Source organism: Pyxicephalus adspersus, chromosome Z (genome assembly GCF_032062135.1).
Source record: "Pyxicephalus adspersus chromosome Z, UCB_Pads_2.0, whole genome shotgun sequence".
In the NCBI taxonomy this organism is placed as follows: domain Eukaryota; kingdom Metazoa; phylum Chordata; class Amphibia; order Anura; family Pyxicephalidae; genus Pyxicephalus; species Pyxicephalus adspersus.
The window spans coordinates 79643913-79666265 of record NC_092871.1 but is presented as its reverse complement, the minus strand read 5'-3'; the positions used below and the strand labels follow the sequence as shown (position 1 = coordinate 79666265).

The 22353-nt window shown below is 37.8% G+C and overlaps 1 protein-coding gene across 2 annotated transcripts in view; it reads left to right on the top strand.

Moving 5' to 3' along the window:
* The window catches only part of MECP2 (methyl-CpG binding protein 2), a 53963-nt gene extending 35078 nt beyond the window's left edge, over positions 1-18885 (top strand). For both annotated transcript variants that reach the window (XM_072430935.1, XM_072430936.1), the window contains exon 3: positions 1404-18885. In XM_072430935.1, coding sequence (XP_072287036.1) covers positions 1404-2421 — 1018 coding nt within the window. In that variant the 3' untranslated portion in view covers positions 2422-18885. The remainder of the gene's footprint in view (positions 1-1403) is intronic.
* Positions 18886-22353: the final 3468 nt, after the last annotated feature.

The window sequence follows — 22353 nt, the reverse complement described above, 5'->3', positions numbered from 1 at the left end:
TTATCTATTATTATTTACTCCGTCATTGCTTTTGTTAATAATCATGGCAGTCGGTAAAAGAGAAGCATTAAAGCAAAAAAAAAAAAATACACTGAGGCTTAAGGAGTGAAAAAGGAGTTTAGGAGTGAAAAAGGAATCATTTTTTTTCCTGGGAAATTCTTAAACAAGATATGTTGCAAAATAAAATTTGACAGGCCCATTTAGACCAATATGCTATGTTAGGCATTCGGTTCACTTGAAAGGGCTGCCTAACACCCCAAATGCAAAGGAAAAGTGTAATGCTTGTGTGCACAGGGTGGGGACATTGAGGTGCCGTTAGGAAATAATCACACGACATTGCACAGACAAACAGTATAACTGGTATTAAAAGGCACAGTAGGGCTTTAGGTAGCTTATAATTTTTTTAAAATTTGTATTATGATATGCTCGCTCTTTGAGGCCTCTCTGTTTTGTTTTTCTTCAGTACAAAAAAACTGACACAGCAATGACAATATAAAGACATTTGCCTTAATACAATACTTTTAACCTTGTCAGACAGCACCACCTACAGGCTATTAGAAAGTGTACACCTAGTTAGGAAGTATTTCAACAAACGGATCTTCTATACCATTGGCTACCAACCTTTTGGTTGTCACAGATCACTAATTTCATGGACTCTGCACCGCACATGCGAGCCGTGTGTCACTCAAAGGGGAAGAAACTTCCCCCAGAGTGACGTCATGATGTTAGAACACGCCCACTCTCCCATTGCAGGCCTGAAAGTCAGTGGATTGTGTCCAGAGACACAACCTGCCCACCGCCCTCAGCCTGCGATCCCTACGGGGGACACGGTCCATGGCTTTGAACAGTGCACCCCCCCCAGCGGGGTCCCTCACCTGACCCCGCTGGGGGCCCCACTGGCCAGAGCCACGGACCACAACAATTTTGTCGCAGACCACCGGTTGGTGACCGCTACTCTATACCAGTGGTCACCAACTGGTGTTCCATGGAGAAAATTTTGGTGGTCCACAGAAAAATTACCTGGCCCCCCGGATCATGTTCCCCCCAGGATATTTAGCAAGCAGGTCTGAGCCTGCGATGGGAGAGTGGGCAGGTTCCTGCATCATCATGTCACTCAGGGGTGAGTTCCTTCCCCTTTGAGTGACACACTGCTCCGTGCGGGATATAAAATTATGAATTTAGTGGTCCGTGAGGTCTGAAAGATTGCCCAGACCTGCTCTGTCCAGCAATTTTTCCTCTACAAGTAACTTCTAATTTTTCATGCATTAGCTTAAAGTGTATATGGTAAATGTTATATATCATACTGTATCTTGCTAAAGTTTACATGCTTTTATGCAAGGTACACACTGCTCAATATGCTTTATGTTTGTTAATCTGTTTTTTCCCCCCTCTTTTTTTAATAGCCCCGGTGGAAAAGCTTTTCGGTCCAAAGTTGAGCTAATAGCATACTTTCAAAAAGTAGGCGACACATCCCTCGACCCCAATGATTTTGATTTTACTGTAACCGGAAGAGGAAGTCCCTCTCGAAGGGAACAGAGGCAGCCGAAAAAACCCAAGGCTCCAAAACCTACCGGCACTGGCCGAGGAAGGGGAAGACCAAAAGGAAGTGGGAAGGCAAAGCAGGCTGTCAAACTAGAGGGAGTTCAGGTTAAGAGAGTAGTTGAAAAGACTCCAGGAAAGCTTCTCGTCAAAATGCCTTTATCTGGAAAAGAAGAACCTGATGCTACCACATCAGAACAGGTCCTTGTCATTAAGCGCCCAGGCAGAAAGAGAAAAATAGAAATTGACCCATCGCCAGCCCCGAAAAAACGGGGCCGCAAGCCAGGCAGTGCCAGCGCTGCAGCTGCCGCAGCAGCCGAAGCCGCAAAGAAAAAAGCAATTAAAGAGTCTTCCGTTAAGCCCCTCTTAGAAACTGTATTACCAATAAAGAAACGTAAGACACGGGAAACTGTGAGTCTAGAGGTTAAAGAGACTGAGACCCCGGTGATTCCATCTTCTGTCACAGAAAAGAGCGCAAAAGTACAGAAACCTGCAAAAAGTCCAGAAAGCAAAAGTATAGAAAGTAGCCCGAAAAGCAGAAGCACTCTGCCCAAAAAGGAGCAGCAGCATCACCACCACCATCATCATCACCACCACCACCACTCCGAATCCAAGGCATCCACAACTAGCCCTGATCCAGAGACTTCAAAGGACAGTGTAAGTGCCCAGGAGCCACAGGACTTAAGTGTCAAAATTTGCAAAGAGGACAAAGTACCTGAGAGCGACGGTTGTACACAGGAGCCGTCTAAGACTCAGCCTGCAGATAAGTGCAGAAACAGAGGGGAAGGTGAACGAAAAGACATTGTTTCTTCATCTGTACAACGGCCGAGCAGGGAGGAATCTGTTGACACCAGAACACCGGTGACCGAAAGAGTTAGTTAACTTTAAGAATTTTAAAAAGAAAAAAAAAAAACAGTTAAATAAAAGGCAGCTGTTGTCTCTTCTCCTTGTGGGTAGGGCTCTGACAACGCTTCCCTATAATTGAAGTAAAGAAAAGTCTATTTTTCCTCCTGTAGCTTGGAGTTTCGTAGCTTCAGGATGGGAGTGAATGTCAGTTGTGGATCTTTTTAATACCGACGAGCACAGTGAGTCAGGGGTGAAGACTTCTAACAGAGACAGAAGCAGCTTTGCACTTTTTTTTATACTAAATAGGCTCCTTTGAACATGGCTTACTCTGCATCATACTACTGACCAAGGTGGGCTGTCTCCTTAACTTTTTAGGTATGCCAACTTAAGCTTTTGCTCCTGTTTAGCACACTCCAGTCCCCGTGCCATCTGTAGTGGCATTCGTCTTGCTGCAGATCAAAGTCTCGCATAGTTACTTTACCTGTGGTAAATAAAAAAAAGAAAGGGGTTTGATTTAGACCAGACCACAGTATTGCCAAATGATTGTGTCCCATGGACTGAGCCAGGGTATACAGAAGCCTTTTATCCTTTTTAAAAGGGTACCATATCTGCCATTTATACACTTAGATCTTTACCCAATGCTATCTTAATTCTCCTTTATAGTTTTCAGTGGCAGCTGGCATATATTTAAAGGCTATGTATATATTTTTGTTATTCTTGTGACTTCAGTACATGGTTAGTCATATAACTGAAGGGGGAATTTAAACTTGTAGTGTGAGTCCTTGAGTATTTCATTGAGTATATACTGTTTGAAAGACTATTTTTTATTAAATTACCCCAGCTCCTTAAAAAAATAAAAATGGTGATTTGGTCTATAAAATGGTGGCAGATTGGCAATAAGTTATTTTACTCAGAAACAAAGAAGTGAAAGTGGAAAGGGATTTTAGGAGACCAAGGATGTTTCTTGTAGTTAGTGATAATTTCAATTGTCATTTAGGATGACTTGTGTAAAGAACTGTCAGTAACATTTGTCATATGTGAGGATACTTGCAGAAACACTCAAAGAGTCACAGATTTCCTTGAGATTTAAAGAATATTTGTATGATTAGATTCCAAAAGTCCTGAGATGACCACCAATAATGACATTTAATTAATCATAAAAAAAAAGAAAAAAAATGCAATAAAATGTGAATTGCTAACACATTTACATGATTTTTCACCTCCTTCGTCTCCCTTTGGTGAGGATTGTAAAAATTTTCTGACATAAACAGGAACCCTACATACTTTTGTGCTGCATTATTGCACCAAAAAAATCCATTCACTATTTTGTGTAACAGCACAATAAATGAATTGTACTGTGCTTGCACGAACATCCTTTAGCAGAGTATTTAGAATTAATTGCACTGCGTCTCACTCAAGTTTCAATTGTGTCAGTGAGGCAATAGAGAACAATTAAATGTAAATGTGAAAAAATATGATTTCTCTGCACTAAACATTTTACCAATGAACTCACCCTAAACTGCTACATTGATAAAAATGACACGTGCAATTTATTCACGATAGCATGTGTGATCTGCATCACAATTTGTACAAAATACTTTTTTTTAAAAAATATAGTTGATTTTTTTTTTTATATGTAAAATAATTAATGTTCTCAGACTTTTGGCTTCTACTGCATACAGTTCTTTTAGAGAGTCATTGTTAAGAATTAAACCAACCTTGAGGACGCTGTAAATGAAGCTCATGGTGTGTGTACTAGTTCAGGAGTGGTAAAGCTGATACCTTGTCCTGTTACCTTAATATACAAACTGAAGCAAATGGCTCACATCAAAGCTGTTTTGTCTTTTTACCAAGTAAAATCAAGGAAGGCAATTGTATCTCAGGATTGGCAACATTTTACAACTATAAGGGAAATCGATACTAAATGCTCTTCCAGTTTATTGTAGTAAAAGTTGCTTTTCAGGAGTAATAATGTTGATTGCACTGCTTTTCTTTCCACCCCTGAAAATGAAGAGAAATAATTATTACCTGAAAGGCACAAATCTTGGCAAATAGATTCTTTTGTAATTTAAATCATTTTGTAGATCTATTTAGTTGGACACCTTTTTTTTTTCCTTTTAAGCAGACTGTCACATGACGCTGCGAAACTCTTACGTTTTTGCATCATTGTTCTTTTACTTGGCAGTTTTATAAGGACTTCCTGTTAGAAATTGACTGCCAAGGATATAATACAAAAATAACACCCCAAGCGACATCAGTAGTCATTTTAGGTTAGGTTTTTTTTTTTTTAAATTAGGCTTTGTTCATTTTAAACTAAGCACTTTGAGAATGTACAGAATCTTGCAATAGAAAGAGTATGTGATCTCTAATCAGTAGCCCCTTGAAATGGTCACATGACCCAATCAACGGCCATGTAAATTTCATTGGACTTCCTATTGCAGCCAGAAATAGGCTCACCTTACTAAGAATGTTAATTCCACGAAATGCATGATTGGAGTGGAACTCTAGCTATAAAAAATGTATAAATTATAAATTAAGATTATAAAGATTCTACTACCCACCTATTAGAGATATTCACATAGATAATCAGCACTTTACCTAGCTAATAGTGTTCACTTACTTACTGATCAGGTGCATAATGATGATAATGCACCCATGCTCAATTTTGTTATTAGAGAAACTTTGGGAATAATTCAGATGAATTCCCGCACAGTAGAAAAAAGTGAGGAAGAGCTATGGCATGGGAAGCTTGCCTTTGGCTGTTTTACTTTATTAATTACCATTGGTCAATGGCAATCATGGTAGTCCTTACCCAAGTAAAGCACCAAATACATTGTATAACGTATAAATCCTTTTATTTAAGTTGGGGGGGGGGGTGGAGGGAATAAAGATGCACTTTTTGTTGGTGGCAGAGTCAAGATGCAAGAGATACACTTTAAACTCGTGTGAAATGAAGATTTTGAATTATTTTTTTCTAGTGTGGGTTTCAATAAAAAACCCGGTTGGTTTATAAAGGTTTTTGCACTTCTATAAAAGTACCTTTGTTCAATGTAAGGTTCCACCGTCAGCAGAATCCCATCAGTATAGCAGTTTAAGCAATGCCTAGAGGCTTGTAGAAGCAGTTCTTTAGCAATAGATGTAAGAGTCTCATCTCCCTGTTAACTGAGTGAATGTTAGTTTTGTGGTATTATTATGATTATTTTTTGTTTTGTTTTCCTAAAATGTAACGTGAAGGCCTTTGTATCAGTTTTTATCCAATGTTTGTGAGGACGCTGTGGGTTTGCATGATTTTTATACTTCAAAGATGTGCAGAACTCCTAGTAGCTGTTGTATCGATTATATATACATATGATATTTATCAGCACATACCTTCTTGCTTTACAAAAATCTAAGGGCCATGTCACATGTTACATACATAGACAATGTTGACCATGTTTTCTTCATGTTCATTCCAAAGCATTTTTTACAGTACATTATAGAAGCAGAAAAAAAAGTCACAACGATATTGTATTTTAAACAACTGTTCAAAAAAATTATTTACGTATTTGTTCATGATTACAACATGGCCTACCCTGGAAGTCCTTATTAACCTGCACCTTATTCTTTTCTTTTCTTTTTTTTTTTTTTTGGAAAAGCAAAAAAAAAAAAAAAGGAAAATCTTTTGTTTACAGAGAACTCAGTTCTACAAATGTGTTTAATGGCAGTAAAATAATCTGTGTATTAGATACCTTAGATGGCACGAGGAGCACAAGGTGCTCAGCAGAAATGGGAATGATGTTACTAAAAGATGCAGAGCCCTTGTTAATCATGTCCACATCCTACAAGGAACTGTCAATTCTGTACAGCGGTTCAAATACCACCTACTGTTCTACTTTTTGGATTTAATTTTACATAGGATTATTTTATCATCACTTGAGATTTTTTTCTTTCAACATTGTCTTGTTTTTTTTCCGCAAGAAGTTCTGTTTTTGGCACGCAGAAATTCATGAACTAGATAAACTGCTTCAGTACCGTGCACTCAAGAATACAATTGACTGTTCAGAGCAGCAACCATAGACTTTCTGTAGAATTGGCCTGGTGGTGTTTTATTTTCATTTTCACTTCCATTTACTACTGGGCTGATATGACAGACAACTGCTCTGTAAATAGGATTTTCATACATTGTCACATTTTGTTTTTCTTTCATGATTTTCCTTTAGAGTTGTGCACTGTTTTTGTTTTCTGTTTTTTTAAATCAGGTGCCCTTCTCGAATGCCTTTTCATAGAGAGCACTTTAGTTATGTCCTGATTGTGTGATTATTATAAGTGAAAGTACCTGTGATATAGGAAAGACTTTGTATCCATACATAAGGAAATAACGTGTGTAAATGTCTGTATACTGAAATATACCAAACAAACTCTGCTTCTAGCATTCATTCAGTGTTTTGTCCTATTGATTATCTTTTCTTTTTTTTTAATTAGTAACTGATTTAAGCACAGACGGTACAGTTCAAATATGGACAAAATATGTCTCTGTAGAAGAACTCCCAGCGTGCCTAGCAGCCTGTGGTTGCCTATCTTTAATCTAACTAGTCTTTCCTGTAATTAAGTGTTAAGTGTGTGTAGCCATATCTATGTAGCCATAAATCTGTGCTTTCTGCATCAAACAGCTATTTTGACCTGTCTCAACAGACTTTTGTGTACATCAGAACTGCTCCTTCCCCTTCACATGTCAGTGGGAATGCAGAAGCAGTTTGATGCAACAGAAAGAGGTCACCTGCTGGTATAAGGCACCAGTCAACGTGTTTTACAAAAATCGTATAAGCATTTCAATATAGTGTGAATTACAAGTGGAATGCGCCTTGCACTTGTCCACAGGCTTTTAGTGTTCCCTTAGCATTTTCATATGATAGAAAAAGTAGCAGTGGTACTCTGTAGCTTGGTAAAGCGAATCTAAATGTACGTCCATTACTAAGCCCTAAATTTTTCATTTGAGGGGGCATCATTGATAGGGTTCAGAGTTACACATGCTGTATAAGGCAGCAAACTGCATATGTGTCCACCTTCTTTTCCAGGTAAAAAAGCGTTTTGATTTGGCTTTTTATGCCTTTGTATAGGTTTATGTGCTTTTTCATGCATGAACAACAGTTAGTTTAAATGCATTTGTATCAGATAACACTTGTTTGTTACATGAGTCTTACAAAATTGTACTTGCTTCCAGTTTTGCAACAGGTAATTTGGTGCATATACAAACATGATGTTAAAGCTGAAAACCAGGAAAGAAGATAAAGGCGTGCCTCTTGCCATGCACTTCGATTTTACTTATCCAGCTGCAATTGCTCTGTTGGTCAGTTATGACTGCTTACAGTAAGCAAATTGCTGCTAAATATCTAGCAATGGACAGAACTAGGCCAGTGGTGCATAAAGAAGGTTAATCCTTGTGTGGACCCCCTCAGTCTTTCCCTACTCATTAGGACTATCAATGCTATCCGACCAGCATTTTGCAGATTTGTGGCTGCCTGCAATCTTACATAAGTAAATGTGCTGATTTTTTTTTTTTTCATTAGGTATTTCCCCCTTTTTAAATATGGTCTTTTTACACAGAGGAAGAAACAAAAAAAATAAACATGGAAGTACAGCTTTAACCATGTAACTTCACCATTTCCTTATCATTGCACTTATGTAACTGTGCATATATGTTGCTCGTGTGGACGAGACTTAGGATTCCTTTCACACCCTACCTTTATATTGCCTGTTTGCAATGCTTCTCATTTTGTACTATTGCATTTAATTCTCTCCTCTCATACTTTTTTTTATAATGCTGCTAGAAGCAGATAGGAAATTTCTATTCCATATTCTTACCAAAACCAGAAGGTATACAGCTCACAGAGAGACTCCCTTAAAGTAAATAGTTTTCCTCGTGACAATTTACACCCTTAGACCCAGATAAGGCCTTGACATCACCAGTGACTGGCAACCACTGCTTTCTATTCTTTTAAGTTATTTGACCTGCATTTCTTTCTCTTAAAACAAATGGATACCAATTAGCTGTCATTGCTGACCTTCCTCTTTGGAAAAGAAAGTTGCCTTGCTGTCAGGTTGATTCAGTTACCTAAATGCACTAAGGCACTCGAAAGCCCAAAATATTTGCAAAATGACATCATCTTTTGCATTCTTGTTCTAGGTTAATGGTGCAATACTTCGACCAGAGACAGCCAAGCAACTTTAATTTGTATAACGGCGGTAATGTCAGCCTTCTTTTGCTGCAGGTTATTTTTAACAGTAACTAGAAATAATTTTTTCAGATGCATTGTACCTGAATCATTATCTCAAACCAGAGAGAAGAAAAAATAATTCAGCACAGCCCCAGAAATGTTTTGTAACTTTTTCATAAAAACACCTTTATAGTTTTTCATTATTCTAGGCAATGTGACATACAGATATTGCTGTGATAGAAGAACTTCAAGCCGAACAATGTGGATGTGGAAGGTAGATCTACAAATCCTTCATACCACTGTGCCCCTTTTTCCTTGTTGGATCTTAAGATGCTCTCTTGCTGAACACTTATATAACCTGTTGCTGAAGCATTCTGGCCAGTCCTAAATGATCATCAATAATCTTCTATGGGGAATTATTATGGCTTATTAACACAAACACTGACTTTGGAAATATCTGCTTCTTTGCTTTCAGCTAGGGACATCCAGAAAAAGTCTAAAAGCGAACATTTGTAAGCAAGATTTGCCTCCCAAGTACCCTTCATGCAATTCATAGCCAATGTACAAAATGTATTTTATGTAGAAAAGTTGCTCTTACAATATCCTGGTAAATTATTGCAAGGCTTAGTTATATATTCAAAGGTACAATTATTAGATTAGTTGATATTAACTGGTATGTATGTGCCTTTCTGCAGCTTTAATGCATCACCTTGATTTTAGTGTGATATTAACCAAAAGTTCTACATTATACATGCAGTTGAATGCTAACTTTGCATACAAATCTGTACCACTCTTCTTTGTGTAACAAATACTCGTATACCATTAGAGCAGCATTGTCATACCTAAATAGAAAACTGTAAACCAGTAGCATAAATGATTAGGTTTCACTGTGAGTCAGTCAAGAACCCTTAGCAATGCTGCATTCATAAAGCAAAGTGTGTTTTTAATCTACTTTGTCTAAATCTGAAAATGTATGGACTGCCCTTGATATAAACGAACACAATATATCCACCCAGATATCAAATGGCTACCGTAGAAAATGCTCTTTTATTAAATAACACTTGGTATTGTACACATGTATGAAGTTCTATCGCAAGTATGATTTCTAACACAAGTAAGCAGAGCCATGAGGAATTTTTCAACCTCTCCCTTGGCTCAAGTCTGAACAAATTACCATTTTAGGTTTTACTCTCAGCTTTGCAAATTGACTTCACTGGCCCACATAACTATGGGAATTGGTGGCACCTGGGAATACTTTGTTGCAGCAGTCGCCTGGTCCGGGGCTCTGGCCGGTGCGCACCCAACGGGGTCAGGAGAAGAACCCTGCTGAGGGGGAAGCATCGGCCAGAGCTGCAGTTCATGTCCCAGGTATGGACACAAACCGCCCACTCTCCCATCGCAGGCTCAGACCTGCAACGGGAGAGTGGTCCGGTTCTGCCATCATGGCATTACTATAGGGGAAGTTTCTTCCCCTTTGAGTGACACATGGCTCCCTGCACATGGGCAGCCCAGATACTGGGCATTTAGTGCTACGTAGTTCCAAAAAGGTTGGCGACCACTGCTTTAGGGTGTATTGCGTATGTTCATGAACACCCAAAAATGAATAGTAGATCATCTTAAATAGTAAGGCCATACCTAAATGCAATCTTTCCTCTTTAAGGTCACTTGGTGTTTACAGTTTAAATAAAAAAGTGAATTCTGTTGCCTCTTTAAACTTCCCAATATATAGAATTTTTAGTTTTCAGGACTTTATACCTGATCATGATGGTGACCAGTTCTTTATCTTCGAAAAGGGCAGCCCAGCCCATATATGTTTTTCAAACTCTAGTCTGAGCCAAGTGTAAGAAATCTTCCATAATAAATGAAGTCCAAATCCTGGATATGCAAGTCTCTGCTCCAAACACTAGAACTCTATTCAGCTGATTTCTATCAGGAGTTTCTTGGTTATTTATTGATTGCACTGTAGGGCACTAAAAATAAGGGACTGGGTGCAGGAATGGTCCTGTAAAGTGGAACTAAACACACCATACTCATCTGTCCCCATTCCATCACATGGAGTGGCCATCCATCTTCTTTCTTCCCTTTCTGGATATAATCTTGCATGGTCAGGCCAGGATGACGTATCTCCCGTGGAGGGGCGCAGAAGTTTATTTTTACATGGTATGTGCAGGGAAAGTCAGGATTGCTGGGTATCCTGACAGCCAAAACTGAGCTGTTCATTAGCAGCTCAGCTTTTTTTGACAGATACCCAGAGTGATCAGGCAGGTAGGAGGGATTATTGCAGAAGTTACATCACCTGCAAAAATTACCTGTCTGATGGTTAAAAATGGGACCACTTTAAGCTTTTGTCATCTTTTCCTCTAAATGTTGGGGTGGTCCAAGGTACATTTTGAGGTGTTTACCAGGTACGAGGAGAACCTTTTTTGCAGCTTAAATGATGGGGGGATGAAAGGAATTCTACTCTTAACAATGCAGACTTAAAAACATAATTGTAGAGTTTTTCTTTTGTATTGTGCTGCAAGACAGTAGTGTAAACTAACTCAATTGCAAATTATATTTCATCATCCTCTAATAATTGCATCTATTAATAGGCAGGAAACTCCAAAAGTGTAAATATGGTTTTGAGGTTTCTGAAAAGCAAGATTTCATAAGAGAGTCAATTGGTAAAAAGGGAGGTCTTTTTTATCAAATATTTAATAGGTTGTTTAAAAGTTCATAAATGAAACTTTTACATAGGGGGTTGCAATCGACTTTATTATAGGGGGTAATGTTGTGGTTTTTCGTAGGGCGAGTAGATCATTGTGAGAAGTCATTTGTTTTGAGAATGTTGCGAAGTAACAAAAGAAAATTTTGCATTTTGAAGACTTATGCGGCAATTAAATTAGTAATCTTAGGGTGGATTATGGCATTGTGCAATCTGGGAATCAATGCAATTGTGGTTAAATAAAAAGGAAGTATTTATGTATTTGACTAAACTGCTAGTAAGGTAACAGATATTCAGCTAGATGTTCCATCCTTATAGGTACATATTTTTTAGGGGTTATGGACAAGGGAATATATATTTACATTGTATATTTATTTATTGTCATATATAATTGTATGAAAAGACTGAAATTTATATTTCCAGATATCTAGTATTTTAATCTTGACCATCTACTTGGCTTCACCCAAATTATGCCCATCCATACCTATCACCCACTAGTCATTTTACACTGACAAGCACTGGCAGCAAAAGCAAATATTGGATTGTCTGTGACCAGATCCAAACCTAATTAACTTGACAGGTTTAGCTGCACATGTTTATGGGCATGTTTGGATGTTTCTGATCTTACTCAAAGTATCCAAATGTACCCTGTTAACTACAAAACTAAGATTTGACACAAGAGTAAATGTGAAAAACTCAGAAAGCTGGGTGGTTCACTTTGTCTGTTCAAGTGAAATTGATTTGGGTGACATCATCATTGAGATTAGTGTTTCTCAACCAGGGTTCTATGGACCCCTTGGGTTCCTTCAGAGGCTGCCAGGCATCGAGCAATATGAGCCTCTCAGGTCACTTTATCTTGACAACAATGATCTTTTTGGCTGTCTGTAGGGTTGACATTCTTCCCACTGGCCATCAAGAGGCATACATACCATTGACCTCCGTGCTAAAGGACAATGAACTGGGCATATTATAAATATTGGTAGGGGCTCCCTGATACCTGAAATTTTTTTTCAAGGATTCCCCATGTTAAAAAAGTTTGTGAAAGAACGATTTAGACACAATATATGACTAAAAATTAAAAATAAACTCAGCCTTGGATGGCTGTTTCTATTTTCCAAAAGCAGGTTTCGTTGGAAGATCATCAAGTCGTCAAAAACTACAACAAAGTTTGCAAGAAATGACATGCAAAGCAGTCAGTACTTCACAAATGATACTTTTTAAGGAAGTAGGAAGAAAAACACACAAGGCACAGCTTTCTAGACCAAGCAGAACAGAAATCCTTAGCATTCACAAATGTATTCCACCTTATAAAGTGAAAGTAAAGCCAAAACTTGCTTGTAGAGCAGGGAAGGGTTTTATCTAAAATCAGGTTATTATTCTTAATATTATTATTATTTTCTGCTGCAGGAAATTAGATTACATTTCTCCAAAGCGAATATCATTTTTAGAGTTGTGCTACAAAAAAGTGTCCCCTTTTAAAGATTCTCAATCTGGACCTTTTCTGATGACAATTCAATTTGTTTGGATTTCCCCTCTTTTTTTCCTAGTGGCAATTGTCTCTAGAGAAAGGCATGTAATTATATGCTAAATTAAACTGGAATTTACATTTCACTGCATTGTGGAAATCACAGATTTAAATTGGACAGATCTTAACTTCAACAAAAGTACAATATAAAAGACAGTCCTTGAGCTTTCTGTACAGCATCCTATAAAAACTGCTAGCCATCATTTTGTCAACTCCTTTTACCAAATACAGCAATAGGCTAATAGCCAGTTAGTGAGTTGTAAGTTACTTCATTTTCTGTTTGTAGATGTGTTTACATTTACTTTTTTCTCTATTTATGGTTACTTTAAGTAGCTTTATATACATGTATACTCATATATACGTATGTTCTGAAATGAGGAATCAAAATAATTTTCTCATATCTCTTACAGGTTTTGGTAGCAAACTGTCCCCACATTTGTTCACAGGTCTTCTGCTGCACCCCTCCCAAGGAGAGGGGGTCTCTCTCTCCTTGATGGGTTGTTAATGTATTTTATATTATCAAGAATGCAATATTGGTAGGGGACAAAGCTGGGAACCAGGAAAGGAAGATCTTAACGCTGGAGTACCCAGAGGACTTTGGCTACGTACAAACATCAGACGATTCTCATCCTATAATCGCCTTAGGGTTAGTATTGAACGAGAATCTAGTGTGTGTACAGTGCTTGTCTGACGTTCATGGATCTGTCCTGGCGGATCCATGATCATCAAGCTATTGTAATGCAAGTGAAGGAGAGGAAGCGCAGCAGGTGCTCTCCGTCGTTCTCCCCTCTCCATAGTGCAGAACGGCGTTCATTCAGGTAAAAGATTTTTTCCAACGACAATTATTAAATGTGTGTATGCAGCCTTTGTCTTACTTTTGGATTGGGTGCCTCTTAGGAATTACAAGGTGGTTATAATTGTTCTTATAACTTGCCTTGCTAGGCCTTTGTTGTTATTATTGCAATCTGTAGCTGCGCTTAATAATATTCTGCCTGTAACAGAAATTTACTATTTGGGATCCAAGGGCATACAGTTTTTGTTTTACCTTTCACGGTTTAATTATACAAAGAATCAGTAGTGTGTTCATAGGAATGTCACCCAGAAAAGATTAAGCTTTCTGTGTTTTTTTCCTTTTTTGTTTTGATCTGATGAATTCATAATGAATGTTGAATCTTAGCAGCGTACAAATTCCACTTAAGGATAATCTCAGAATGGACAGTCCATGTTGGCTCACACCATCCTATGCTTTTCTGTCCATAGAGTACATTGTACACATTTTTTTCCCTGGGAATGAATTGCACTGTATTTAATAAATAATTTAATACATTTGTATAAGACTATCAGATAAGAGGTGTAAAAGTCATGTAAGCATTAGAATATGATTACAAAATGGTTAAATGTACACCTCTGGATTAATATTAAACTTCAGCAACCTCCAGATGTCTTATGCTACAATGACTCCCAAATTGTACTGACTTCTTCAATGTATAGAAATGCATGAGAGGGCAGCACAGCGGCTTAGAGGTTAGCACTCTGCCTGTTGCAGTGCTAGGTACCTGGTTCGAATCTTGGCCAGGACATTATCTGCATGAAGTTTGCAGGTTCTCCCCATTTTGCATGGTTTCCTTCCGTTTCCTCCAACATTCCAAAAACATGCAGTTAGGTTAATTGGCTTCCCCCAAATTAACCATAGACTGTAATTAAAGACATATGACTACGGTAGAGACATTAAACTGTGAGCCCTTTGAGGGACAGCTAGTGACATGACTGTGGACTTTGTAAAGTGCTGCGTAATATGTCGTCGCTATATAAATACTAGATAATAATAATTATGACTCAATCCCACTAATTTACTAGTTTGATGTGCTTTACTTAGAATTTCTTGCCTGCTGCAATTTATGCATACTACCATACCTTGTGTTGTGTTGATCAAGTTAATGAGATTACTAACAATGCAAAGTGCATTACCAAGTTTTTGGTTGCTCTTCCAAATGGCATATATGATCAACGTGTTGGTATCCATTCTTCCACAAAGTAGATTGATCATCTGTACAGTTTGTTCTTCCAATTCCATTGCTGAGATGATTTACAGGTAGGCTGTTTGAAAGTATGATTTTAGTTTATCCTACTTTATTAAAAGTCCACCATGTGGTTACAAATATTTCCACATATTGATGAAGGCTCACAACAGAAGCCAAATAAAGGACAAAGTGTTTCAAACATACAATCATTTTCCTTTTCTGTCCCCTTTCCAAGGCAGCATACATATTGTATTAGGTCCGTGTTTATTAACTAGGGTATCTCCAGAGGTTGCCAAGGCTACGAACACACGTCAGATGATTCTCGTCCGTTAATCACCTCAGGGCTGATATCGGACGAGAATCTGGCGCTCATCCAATGTCATTTAGGGATCCGTCCTGGCGGATCCACAAACTATCGTAATACCAGTATTGGGGAGAGAGCACAGCATGGTGCAACTCCGTCATTCTCCCCTCTCCATAGAACAGAACAATGCTGTATGTACATTGCTCGTTCATCCATCTTTCAGTCTTTTGTCATTGGAAAGGATCGTAAAAGAACCTTTCCAATGACAAATATTGAATGTGTGTACCCAGCCTTAGGGTTTCTTGAGCTGTTGGGCAATTTGGAATTTTAGAATAACTGACACCAGTGATATTTTTGTCTGTCTGCAAGGGTGACATTTTTCCAAACGACCAGCATTGTCCGAGGCATTCTTCCTACTGACCATCATGTTGACATACTGTAATCTGTGTAAATTGCAATTGTATCGGGTTCACCAAGACCTGAAAATTCTTCCTCCATGGAATTGTGTTCCTCCATGGTGAAAAGGTTGAGGTTGTGCCCGTTGCCCAACGAACAAAACCAGTAATATCGAAATAAATATACATGTTCTTGTAAGCTCAAACTGAGGGTGGGTTGTATGCTGCCGTGGGTATGCACCAGGAAAGAAAATGTATGATAACCATGAAACAATTGTCTGTTATCCTGGTGTCTCAATGGTAACATACACATGGCAAATAAAGTGCTAAAATGAGAGGGATATATACAGCACAAAATGTACTGTCCATCAAAAGACGGGGAATATGGAAGATATGGTACGTTTTCCTTATTCTACTGAGGGTAGCACTACCAGATCCATAGATGTGATGTATCTAAGATTACCAGACCATGGTTTTTACCTATTATATGACATTTCCTTAGAGAATGTTCAAAGCTATATCTCAGACAGATCATTGTTGTACTGGAGTAAGTCTGTACTGTTGGGAGGTGGAGTTATGTTGGGTTATATTTCTTGACAAACACACCTCTACTAACAATTCCATATTTTTCTAGGGCAAGGCTCTCCAATCTGTAATCAATCATAAAATTACCTAGCCTGACATTAGATATTAGACTAGGAACGGTCAGGGATTACTGTTCTCTTGGGAAAGCTATTTTCCTGGATTTCAGGATGCATGATTAATGTCTTAATAACATATATATTTTCTAGTCCCAAATAACTAGGAATGTATTTGTAATACTGTGGTATTTGTAGAATTTGCATACATTTTGTCTTAGGACCGGACCCTAAGTGTCCTACGCTGAACCTCCACAGGTGTGTATTCTATAGGACCACAGGCCAGGCCATAAGTTTATTGTCCTCTTTGAATTTGAGGGCTGAATGCCTATTTCTTGTCTATAGTCGACATTATATTTTACAGGTCCCTAAGCAGAGAGATTGTGATCTATTGATAAAGCAGTTAACTTACTCAACTTTACCTTCACAGATCAGTCAATCCATTCGGAGGATTCCTGGATTGGATCCTGTGTCATCCCAGTATCCTCCTTCATCCCGGCACGGAGGACGTGCTGGGCACCACCATCTTCTTGGGCCTTCTTCATACTTCACCTGATCTCGCACTGTGCAGGTGCGAGATCTGGTGATGTAGATGGGGGAAAAAACAGTGTTTGTGAGATCGACATTTTTTTTCCACATTAAAGAAAAGGTCCCTTCTGTGCATGCCCAAGATCAGGCATATGCAGAAGCAGCAGCTTAGAGGCATCCCAGGATATGTGACGTATGTATCCCGGGGGGCTTTGCGCTCCCATTCAGTCTTGCTCTCCATGGTAATCAAGACAGGAAGGGGAGGGGCTTTAATCCCCTCCCCCCAAAAAAGAATTTTTATCTTATATAAAATACTTGTCTACCCCTTTATGTAAGGTAAAGCTTTTCGTTTAGGTCCGTTTTAACCAAGTGGACATTAAATATATCATTGCCCAGCTTCTTGACTTCTGTGTCCACTGACCACACCAAGGTGGTAGGAATGTAGAAAGGGCAGTAAAGTGGTTTAAAAGTGGATAGAATCCATGGACAGAATAGGATAAGTAGGGTAACGCTGGCTGGTTAAGTGTATCTCGAGAATAAAAAGTTGGGGATCTAAGGCACCGTAGGTAGGTGGATAGCAACTTGCCTCCCTGGGTCCTGAGCTTGGACACTCCATCTCCCAATGCTTGTGTGGGTTTCTTATGACACTCCTTTCCCTCCACACCTCCAAAAACTTCCAGTTAGGTTCTTCCTCCCAGAAACTGTCCTTGGTATGTGAAAAGTCTCAGCATAACAGAGTGTGATGGGATGGGATATGGTTGCACAAAGATAATACCAAAGAAGAAACGTATAAAATTAAACATTTCTTTTAAATTTGTGGTCTAAGAAAAAGTTTCTTTATACAAGTCACTGATGCTGTAGATTGGTTATTGTGCAGAGTATGTTACCATAAAGTCACCAGGACGGTGTTTTTGCCAATTTTGATTATGATTTGAAACCTATACACAGGGTAAAAGAAATTCAGTTTGTGTATAAACAGCATTGATCAACAATAAATTTAATACTACTACATCCACTCGTTTACCACATACAGACATCCTGATACTAAAACTCTTTAAAACTCTGGGAGGCTGATTTTACTAAAGGATTTGAAAATGTTCACATAATAAATAGTGTAAACATTAATGGTAATTATCCAATCATATGATGATGAAATACGGGAATGGATTTTCTTTTTACATGAGAAGGTAATTGAAGTGAATCCACACACAATTTATTGTGCAAACATTTTCTGATTTTTGTCATGGTTGTTATCTAAAATTTTAAATCTGTAAAATAATTTTTCTGATGCTTTTACCTTGTGAGCCTCCGCCATTATGGCTCTAAATTAACTGATTTTGTACCCCATGGCAACAAGTCGGATTCCTTTGTCATTATTGCAATGTGACTTAAAAATAGGAAGAGGTATTTGTATTGGTTGTGTTGAGCATCATATACTGTTAATTCCTTTAGATTTTTGGATAAATTAGATTGATATTAACAGTAAAGATGAGTTTTTAATGCCATACAACCTAGTCTTCAATAGGTTTTTGTATGTCTTCCCAACACACAAGGGTACACAACTGGCTCACACATATTTTCAGGTGAAACTGTTTTTCCTTTACTGGACAACTTTTTGAATATCTTCACATCTTTTCATAACAGTTTGCAGTCACACATTGTGCAATACAACACAAAACTTCAATGAAATATAGCTTTGTTCCTTTAGGTAGTTCCCACTGTTTTGACACAGGGACCGTTCTTCACCGCTTCCGTCAACAGCCGCACAAAAAAAACGGGCTTTGCTTCAAGAATTCGTAGTGAATATCATATGACCAAATATAAGAGGACTGTTATTTCAATGTTATGCTGAGTGCTTTCTCTGTACAGTTCTGCTCTGTCAACACGTGTATCAGACTAGTGCCTGTTTCTCCTTCTTTTCCTTGGCATAAAATCCCCTCCCACAAGGTTATTCTCTTTAAACAAGAAAACCATATTTTCCCAGTTTGTTTTCAGACATTGAATTATTTGCTAGTCCGTTAAAACTGTGGTGTTAAAAATTTTATATTTGTGTGTAGATTTTGATGGCTAAAAGACGTCGATAAATGTTTTATCTGAACATAGTATTGTTAAAAGAAAATGAAGTAAATGTTCCAAACACAACTGCTTTGTAACACATTAATAAATATGCTGAACGCTACTCTAGTCATGACCCATTGTTATCCCTTAATCTTACGCTTTTCTTGCATTACTGTTGTCTGACTTATTTCTACTATGTTCTAAAATATCTAATTGCGGTATAGATGTGGAATAACTACCTGTTTTAACAAAAGAGCTACTAAATCTAAAATCTGCACGTGTTTCATTGGAGAAAAAAATAGTTCACAAATATAAACTCATTATTTTCAAAAGTAGAAGATTCACATAGAGGCAATTGGAGTCCAATATGGCAGCCTAAAAAATTAAGTACTGTAATTGCATATATATTTTTCAGTTTTTTATTTGGATTGCAAATTCTTTTTTCCAAAATTATTCTGTTGACAAAAAAAAAATGTTTTTGAAACTGCAACTCTGTAAAAGAGAAGATGTTGATATTTACTGCTCTGACAGACAGAGGAAAAAAGTCTTGATTTCTCTCTGGTTCTCTGTGGTGACCAAAGTATCTGCATCATTTGACACTCTTCCGGATTTGCCAGATGCATGACTCCTCAATGTGGTTCCTTCTGTTGGCCTTCTGCTCACTGCAGAATACAGTTATGACGAATTAGCTGGTGGGAGGAACCACAACTTCTCAATTTTTGACCTAGTAATCTATGAATAAACCTTCAAGGTGGAGCCAATAAAAACTCAAGTTCTTATCCTTTCCCCACTCCAGTTTTGGCTGCAGCTTCGTTTTAAATGCATTTGTGTTTGTTGGTTTTTTTTTGTTTGTTTTTTCAGTGTGTGCATTTTAATAAATATTTTATGCATTCTCCACTAAATGAATTTCCTGCACAAGTAAGGCAGTTTGCAATATAGTTCACACCAAGTCATGCGTTGAGCTGGAAAAAAAGGAAAAAGGTCTTTTACATCAGTATCATAAAAAGATGGGCCACTACTTGCCTGCCTTGTTATGCATTTAAAAGGTTACGTTTTAGTCTAACAATTGCCTACTTGGTGTTATTACTACCGCATCCTGGACACTCAAAATCCTTAGAGAATACACATGTGGGATTTCAAGTGTACAGAATGCCAGTATGCAGCCCAAACGACATCCCCAAAGCTTGAAAGAAATTTTTAACATCTGTTAGTTAAAAACTTTTTCCAGGGGCCTGAAAATACAAAATGGATGGACTGTTTTAGTGTCACTTATCATTGACCATTGAGCAACACAAATCACACTATGAAACGTCTATCAACCCAAAGGACATGATGTGAAGCCAACCTTGGCGATTTACCCATACACGTTTGCAGTTCAGTAAGACCAGACCAACACAAATTTATCTAGCCCTAGCTGTAAAGCCTTTATAAATGAGAATGTTGGATACTTTAGTCTGGGTTATCACCTATTTTGCAGCTGCATTCATTAACCCCCCTAGCGTACTAATTCTGTCCATATTTTCATGCAAAAAGCATTACATTTATTTGCATGGAAGTTTACTTTACATTGTAGGCCTATAATTCTTAGGCTCACATAGAATATGTTTAATATTTTTTCAGTTTAATAATAAACTTTAAAAAATAAAAAAATACAGAAACCTGTAAAATAACTTTACAGTAGCATGCATAATGTATATATAATATATAAAGATTTCTTTGTATTGAATCGAATACAAAATTTTTTGAATTTCCCGCTGCTCCTCCTGCCCACACTGAAGCATGCACCTACGTCACCGGGAAACCCTGGAGAACGTCTCTGCATTGGCTAGCTGAAGATCAAAGAAATAAGATGTGTCCCGAAGACCTGCAGGGACTAGCAGTACTCCAACGGAACAAAGTAAGTGTTTTTTTTAAATGTTTTAGCGACCCTGAGTGGGACTCGGGATTACCGCTTTTAGCATGTAAAATCTACCCCAAGTCAACATTACCGCTAGGTGGGTTAAAGTTCAAAGGAATTGCATGCACAATGGGGGACATGCATTATTGAATCTAGAGGATGAAAACTGCACCAAAACTTGAAAAATTGAAAACATTTTTAAAAAGTGGGGAAAAAGACATTTAAAACGGGTAATCAGTTTTTCAAGTGCAATAATGCAAAACATTTGGTACTTTGTTGACTCTGGCTTGTTTGGAGGAATGAAACACAAGCACAAACTGATCTCGCTCTGACACAAAGGGGCATATAAAGCTGTGAATCTGACATGCATTGCAGGTAAATCCTTTCGCATGCGTTTTAAATGGCAGTGATTTGTATGAAAACCATTTAAATTTTTTATGATTATGCCTCCAACTAATCTCCAAAGTCTTTATAAATTAGCTCTTTAAAGTTCTCCAGTATATGTGACTCACAGAGATATAAATGGGTCGTAAAGGATATGTGCACTTTTATATACTTCAATATTCAACTAAAGCTATATTTCTCTTGTTTGATGGAATGCCATGAATAAAAAAAAGTTCTAAAATCACAATTTCTTCACATCACATGTCTTCGGCGAAGTACAGAAGATCAACTGTAGAAAGAAAATACCTGCAGAGACCAGTTGACCCCTGCTAGCCATTTTGGAGTCTTAGAATCTGGCACATACAATATGTGCCAGTATAACTGTGTATTTGGAACACTGTAATGTAAATTAAAGTCAATTTCAACTGGCTGGCTCTCGAAAAATTTTAAAGGTAGGAAAAGGAAAAAATATGGCATCTTTGAACTGTAGTTCTAAAGTGCAGATATACCAATAGTATTAGAGTGCTAGGAGAGTTTTGTGAACGGTTAGTACAATGAAGACATAATTGCTTTCTGGTTGCTCTGGGGCAGCCTTATGCTTTTAAGATAAATTGCCATGAAATGTAATGTATGTTTATACAAATTAAGCTTTTTAGAATTACAAAATTACTTAAAAAGCATTTATCATTTGAACAAAAGTTAGACCCCGTGGAGACTTTGAAAGAGAATAAAAGATGTCTACACCTTTATGATTGCAATTAAAAGCTACCTTGGAATCAATAATGAAATCATGTACAAGGTTTTTTGAAGAGAGTTCCTTTAAAAACGTGATTATGATTGACTCGCTGCTTTTTCTCATAACTCTTCGACTAGCGGGTCTAGCGATTTAGCATGCAAGATGGGACTGGAATCCATGCGTCAGTTTTAACAGAGCAACAGGTAAGAGTACAGGAAAGTATGCAGACACATGGTAATGTGTATAACAAACAACAAAATTGGAATTGCAACCAGCCAGTGTCTCAGGTTTCAGTCCTGTGCAATTTGTTAACACAATGTAAAACAGGCATAGTGAAATGCATTGATCCCCAACATAGCAACCTCTGCAGCAGTGCGTGGCCAATAACTTAGAATAGTACAACGCAGTGCACATTTGTTGTTATGCACCAGCAGCATATAGTTGTAGACAGTATAGGTGTGTTGTAGTCGATTCAAAATGCTAAAAGCGTACCTAAACTCAGAATTTTTCATTTACAAGAGGGGTAGACAACCCTTTTATTTCAAGTAAAAATGTTAGTGTTTTTTTTAAGTGCAGCACCCTTT